The following is a 7,500-nucleotide window of genomic DNA, read 5'->3' as shown; positions in this document are numbered from 1 at the left end:
ATTATAATAATAAACCAAAGCTCAAAGAATTATGAGAGAACTACAACTTTTCTTTCTTCATGAAAAGTCCTATAACACAGGAATTGTAGTGAAGCAAGAGAGATTTGTAGTAAAACTGCAAAGGGTACCAAAGGTTACCTTTAAGTTAAAGGTATACCTAAAAGTTACCAGTAACCTTTGCATTTTATGCATTGTATAAATTATACATAATATGCATAAATACCGGAGAATTCTGTTAAGGCTTGACTTTCGATATTTTTTGAATTATGCCAACTTTTAGTAACCTTTCGTTTGTTTTTGCCAACAACATTTATTGTAGTTTTTCTTCGAGCTCTGAAGCTCCGCGCACCTATAGACGCCATTTAAATAACTTCATATGTAATTTATTATTTGTTATTTACCCCATAATATATAACTCGATGACATCGAAAAATATTGGCACACATGTGACGGTGTTGCAAATACATGGTTGATGAGATCGGAATAAACGGAGACGTTTTATTTCGACGAGATCGACAAATTTTACTTAGGATCGGGTATTAAAAATGCGCTGTTTAAATGTGTAATAAAAAATAGGATTTTATTTTTAAGAATTTAATACGGAGTTTTTTAACTATTAAAAACGTTTGTCAATTATATTTTATCAACAGATAAACTTTATATACATTATAACTAGTATAATAATCAAACAATCGAACAAGTTTGCTTTTTTTCTAAGTTAATCAAACAGTTTGCGATATTTTGTTTTGTTGACAATGTATTTGGATGGTTGATACCTAAAATTTCAGTTTGTATTTTATCAACAAAATTATAAATTTCTAAAGCTTCGTTATATTTTTCCACTTTGTTCAAACAGTTTGCGATATTATGTTTTGTTGACAATGTATTTGGATGGTTGATACCTAAAATTTCAGTTTGTATTTTATCAACAGAATAATAAATTTCTAATGCTTCGTTATTTTTTTCCATATTGCTCAAACAGTTTGCGATATAATGTTTTGTTGACAATGTATTTGGATGGTTGATACCTAAAATTTCAGTTTGTATTTTATCAACAGAATAAAAAATATCTAAAGCTTCGTTATATTTTCCCATTTTGTTCAAACAGTTTGCGATATTATTTTTTGTTGACATTGTAACCGGATGGTTGATACCTAAAATTTCAGTTTTTATTTTATCAACAGAATAATATATTCCTAAAGCTTCGTTATATTTTCCCATATCGCTCAAACAGCTTGCGATATTATGTTTTGTTGACATTGTAGACGGATGGTTGATACCTAAAATTTCGGTTTGTATTTTATCAACACAATAATAAATTTCTAAAGCTTCGTTATATTTTCCCATATCGCTCAAACAGTTTGCGATATTACGTTTTGTTGACATTGTAGACGGATGGTTGATACCTAAAATTTCAGTTTTTTTTTTATCAACAGAATAATAAATTTCTAAAGCTTCGTTATATTTTCCCATATCGCTCAAACAGCTTGCGATATTATGTTTTGTTAATATTGTAGACGGATGGTTGATACCTAAAATTTCAGTTTGTATTTTATCAACAGAATAATAAATTTCTAAAGCTTTGTTATATATTCCCATATCGCTCAAACAGCTTGCGATATTATGTTTTGTTGAAATTGTAGACGGATGGTTGATACCTAAAATTTCAGTTTGCATTTTATCAACAGAATAATTAATTTCTAAAGCTTCGGTATATTTTCCCATTTCGCTCAAACAGCTTGCGATATTATGTTTTGCTGACATTGTATCCGGATGGTTGATACCTAAAATTTCAGTTTGTATTTTATCAACAGAATAATAAATTTCTAAAGCTTCGTTATATTTTCCCATATCGCTCAAACAGCTTGCGATATTATGTTTTGTTAATATTGTAGACGGATGGTTGATACCTAAAATTTCAGTTTGTATTTTATCAACAGAATAATAAATTTCTAAAGCTTTGTTATATATTCCCATATCGCTCAAACAGCTTGCGATATTATGTTTTGTTGAAATTGTAGACGGATGGTTGATACCTAAAATTTCAGTTTGCATTTTATCAACAGAATAATTAATTTCTAAAGCTTCGGTATATTTTCCCATTTCGCTCAAACAGCTTGCGATATTATGTTTTGCTGACATTGTATCCGGATGGTTGATACCTAAAATTTCAGTTTGTATTTTATCAACAGAATAATAAATTTCTAAAGCTTCGTTATATTTTCCCATACCGCTCAAACAGCTTGCGATATTATGTTTTGCTGACATTGTAGACGAATGGTTGATACCTAAAATTTCAGTTTGTATTTTATCAACAGAATAATAAATTTCTAAAGCTTCGTTATATTTTCCCATATCGCTCATACAGCTTGCGATATTATGTTTTGCTGACATTGTAGACGGATGGTTTATACCTAAAATTTCAGTTTGTATTTTATCAACAGAATAATAAATTTCTAAAGCTTCGTTATATTTTCCCATATCGCTCATACAGTTTGCGATATTATTTTTTGTTGACATTGTAACCGGATGGTTGATACCTAAAATTTCAGTTTGTATTTTATCAACAGAATAATAAATTTATAAAGCTTCGTTATATTTTCCCATACCGCTCAAACAGCATGCGATATTATGTTTTGTTGACATTGTAGACGGATGGTTGATACCTAAAATTTCAGATTGTATTTTATCAACAGAATAATAAATTTCTAAAGCTTCGTTATTTTTTCCCATATTGCTCAAACAGCTTGCGATATTATGTTTTGTTGACATTGTAGACGGATGGTTGATACCTAAAATTTTAGTTTTTATTTTATCAACAGAATAATAAATTTCTAAAGCATCGTTATATTTTCCTATTTCGTTCAAACAGCTTGCGATATTATGTTTTGTTCCCATTGTATTCGGATGGTTGATACCTAAAATTTCAGTTTGTATTTTATCAGCAGAATAATAAATTTCTAAAGCTTCGTTATATTTTCCCATATCGCTCAAACAGTGTGCGATATTATTTTTTGTTCCCATTGTATCTGGATGGTTAATACCTAAAATTTCAGTTTGTATTTTATCAACAGAATAATAAATTTCTAAAGCTTCGTTATATTTTCCCATTTCGCTCAAACAGCTTGCGATATTATGTTTTGATAACATTGTATATGGATGGTTGATACCTAAAATTTCACTTTGTATTTTATTAACAGAATTATAAATTTCTAAAGCTTCGTTATATTTTCCCATATCGCTCAAACAGCTTGCGATATTATGTTTTGTTAATATTGTAGACGGATGGTTGATACCTAAAATTTCAGTTTGTATTTTATCAACAGAATAATAAATTTCTAAAGCTTCGTTATATTTTCCCATATCGCTCAAACAGCTTGCGATATTATGTTTTGTTAATATTGTATATGGATGGTTGATACCTAAAATTTCACTTTGTATTTTATTAACAGAATTATAAATTTCTAAAGCTTCGTTATATTTTCCCATTTTGTTCAAACAGATTGCGATATTATGTTTTGTTGACATTGTAGACGGATAGTTGATACCTAAAATTTCAGTTTGTATTTTATCAACAGAATAATAAATTTCTAAAGCTTCGTTATATTTTCCCATTTCGCTCAAACAGCTGGCGATATTATGTTTTGCTAACATTGTATATGGATGGTTGATACCTAAAATTTCACTTTGTATTTTATTAACAGAATTATAAATTTCTAAAGCTTCGTTATATTTTCCCATTTTGTTCAAACAGATTGCGATATTATGTTTTGTTGACATTGTAGACGGATGGTTGATACCTAAAATTTCAGTTCGTATTTTATCAACAGAATAATAAATTTCTAAAGCTTCGTTATATTTTCCCATTTCGTTCAAACAGTGTGCGATACTACTTTTTGTTGACATTGTATCCGGATGGTTTATACCTAAAATTTCAGTTTTTATTTTATCAACAGAATAATAAATTTCTAAAGCTTTGTTATATTTTCCCATTTGGTTCAAACAGCTTGCGATATTATGTTTTGTTGCCATTGTATCCGGATGGTTGATACCTAAAATTTCAGTTTGTATTTTAACAACAGAATAATAAATTTCTAAAGCATCGTTATATTTTCCTATTTCGTTCAAACAGAGTGCGATATTATGTTTTGTTCCCATTGTATTCGGATGGTTGCTACCTAAAATTTCAGTTTGTATTTTATCAACAGAATTATAAATTTCTAAAGCTTCGTTATATTTTCCCATATTGCTCAAACAGTTTGCGATATTACGTTTTGTTGACATTGTAGACGGATGGTTGATACCTAAAATTTCAGTTTGTATTTTATCAACAGAATAATAAATTTCTAAAGCTTCGTTATATTTTCCCATTTTGTTTAAACAGCTTGCGATATTATTTTTTGTTAACATTGTAACCGGATGGTTGATACCTAAAATTTCAGTTTGTATTTTAGCAACAGAATAATTAATTTCTAAAGCATCGTTATATTTTCCTATTTCGTTCAAACAGAGTGCGATATTATGTTTTGTTCCCATTGTATTCGGATGGTTGATACCTAAAATTTCAGTTTGTATTTTATCAACAGAATAATAAATTTCTAAAGCTTCGTTATATTTTCCCATTTTGTTCAAACAGAGTGCGATATTATTTTTTGTTCCCATTGTATCTGGATGGTTGATACCTACAATTTCAGTTTTTATTTTATCAACAGAATAATAAATTTCTAAAGCTTCGTTATATTTTCCCATATCGCTCAAACAGAGTGCGATATTATTTTTTGTTGACATTGTGTCTGGATGGTTGATACCTAAAATTTCAGTTTCTATTTTATCAACAGAATAATAAATTCCTAAAGCTTCGTTATATTTTCCCATTTCGTTTAAACAGATTGCGATATTATGTTTTGTTTCAAGCGTGAATTCATTATCTTCACCATAAGCCTCTGTATTATAATTTTGAATAACTTTTAATATTTCGATTGCTTCTTTAAATAAACCTTTACATACTAATAATTTTTTAATAGAAGTAGTCATATGATAGAAGGTTTCCGATACTTTTTTTCCATTATTACGAAACATGTAGATAAAATGAAAAACAAAATGATTTCCGTAATCCACCTGATCTTTTACTTCATTCAATTCAACTTTAAAATAATTTTCGATTAACTCAAAATATGTATTTGTTGTTGAATTTCTCTTTTGAAAACATTTACATGTCAACTGTGTAAGTTCGTGTATCGAGTATTTTTTATCTTCAAAACAGTTTAATAAAGAATAATTCATTAGTAATCCAATAGTTTTATCTATTAAAAATTCATCGTTTACGTCCAAGTGATTTGAAATTTGGAATATTAATTGTTGACTGATGTTTTGTCCGTCGCAATGAGATAAACAGTTTAGTAATTTAAATAGAAAAGGTTGAGTTTTTTCTAATTTTATTAAAACTAAGTTAATTGCTTTTATTGTTGACTTCGATTCTTCTTCGGATGGAAAGTCATTATTGTCTAATATTTCTGATGGTTTTGATCTATATCGATCTATATATTTTTCTATCGAAATTTTATGCATATTTGTATATTTTATTGCCTGAGTAATTGCAAACGGATGATATTCAAGTTCTTTAATTAAGTTGCTTATGTTTTCATCTGTGTTTTCTTTAACAATGCTTTTAACATAATCAAATGCTTCTTTAGAAGAAAAAACATCAACTAGCATTTTATTTACATTATTCGACCACGTTCTCCATTGGGTGGTAATCAACGTAAATGAATTCGGTTTCTTTGAAATGTACATTGATAAATTTTTAACACTTTCATCGTCGACGTTGTCAAAAATATACAAAGTCTTTTCATTTTTATAATAGTTGTGAATTTTTTCAACAATCACTTTTATATTGAAATATTCACCTTTCGAATCATGAACCTCGAATCCTAATATTTGACATTGGTTTCTCATTGAAGTTTGTAACATTCCAAATGCAGCGTCAATCCAAACAATGTTTTTATAGTTGTTATAAGATATTTCACAATACTTTCTGGCAATATGTGTCTTTCCGACACCCGACATTCCATATAATACTAAAGTTGACTTGTTTGGATCTTGTATAAAATAATGTTGAATTTCACGAAGTAGTTTGTCGCGCGAATATAAATTTTCTGAAAAAGATTGAATACCTAAAAATAAACGTATGGTTTGATGTATTTTAAAAAGTTATTACACATAAAACAAATTTAATATTCTTTATTAAGTTAAGAGTTTCAACTTTTTATTAAACTTATCTCTTTTTTTCAATAATATAATGTGCTTTGTGAACTTAACAATTTGAAAAACATCAAGTAATTATTATTACTCTTGAGAATACAAGAAAAAATACATTTTAATTTGTACTAATTTTAAAATTAAACTGTGTTTTTGAGTTTAAATTTCGCAATATAACATTTTCGAAATAAAACATTTTTTTATAGCGTGTGTTTTACCAACCTGTACTACAAATGTTAGGATTTCAGAAAATTATTATTTTTATTATATATATACGTATATTTTTTTTATTATTACGAATTCTAAAAACTGTAAAATTTTTTAAATTAATAAACATAATATATATACAGTTTACTCTGGTTATGAATTAAACTTTAAAAGATTTAGCAAACGTTCAACTCCTGTCAAAAAATCAAGATAACTTCTTCGAGCTGACCCGATAAAATGGCATAAGAGGGTTTGAAATGGGATATGACGTTTGAAAGCCTATGATATCAGGATCATTAAAATGTTAAAACTGATATCAAAACATTACATCCAAAAAAGATATACAAGATTTAATTTTATAATTATAAAGAAAATGATAACATTAAAAAATTTGGGATTTCTACAGTACAAATAAATAAGTAATTTTTTAATTCACCAACAAGTTCAAAATATACATAATTTTTTATTCAATTAGGACCGTTTTGAAAGTCTTAAAGCAGTTTTACAGGTGCTTACTGTTAAAATCAACAACACATTTTTAAGTTAAGTTTAAAACTCTGGATGTGAATATATGGGACGTTTATACCGTTGCCAATTATTCTGAAATTGATGATGCAAAGCTTCAATCGTTTGCTCACTATAAATTCCTTATGAAGTGTTCTTTGTCATAATGAAATCCTTGATATAAAGAAAAATGGCATAAACTTGTTATGTCATACTTCTTGCAGGAAGTGCAAAAAAAAAGTGTTTAAAAAAAACAATATTTTTAATCAATATCATGTTCCAAAATATTTCCAAAGCATGCCTTTACAACAGCATTGATTTTCGTAAGGCATCAATGAGGGTGAAACCGTAAATGGTGTTTTCTTTTCTGCCAGTTGATGAAGAAGGTTAATTACAAATTCATTGGTAATGATTGCCTGCGGCAATCATTATCAATGAATTGACCTTCATGATTAGGCTGTGGGCTAATGCAAAGAACAGCTGTCCACTCATCAGTATGAGGCCAGACAGTTTTAAGAATATTGTTAAGAT

At 28.1% G+C, this 7,500-nt stretch overlaps 1 protein-coding gene across 6 annotated transcripts in view; it reads right to left on the bottom strand.

Annotated features, from left to right (window-relative positions):
- Nucleotides 1-578: 578 nt before the first annotated feature.
- LOC136075561 (uncharacterized) overlaps nucleotides 579-7,500 on the bottom strand; it is a 35,496-nt gene continuing 28,574 nt past the window's right edge. For 2 of the 6 annotated variants that reach the window (XM_065789053.1, XM_065789052.1), the window contains 2 exons: nucleotides 4,683-6,173; nucleotides 579-2,540 (listed from right to left, as the gene is read on the bottom strand). In XM_065789053.1, the coding sequence (XP_065645125.1) occupies nucleotides 685-2,540; nucleotides 4,683-6,173 (3,347 nt within the window). In that variant the 3' untranslated portion in view covers nucleotides 579-684. Of the gene's footprint in view, nucleotides 6,174-7,500 lie in introns of all 6 variants that reach the window. The other 4 variants (XM_065789055.1, XM_065789056.1, XM_065789051.1 and 1 more) reach the window with 4 other exon arrangements.

This window comes from Hydra vulgaris, chromosome 01, assembly GCF_038396675.1.
Source record: "Hydra vulgaris chromosome 01, alternate assembly HydraT2T_AEP".
Classification (NCBI taxonomy): domain Eukaryota; kingdom Metazoa; phylum Cnidaria; class Hydrozoa; order Anthoathecata; family Hydridae; genus Hydra; species Hydra vulgaris.
This window is presented reverse-complemented; position numbering and strand designations above follow the sequence as displayed.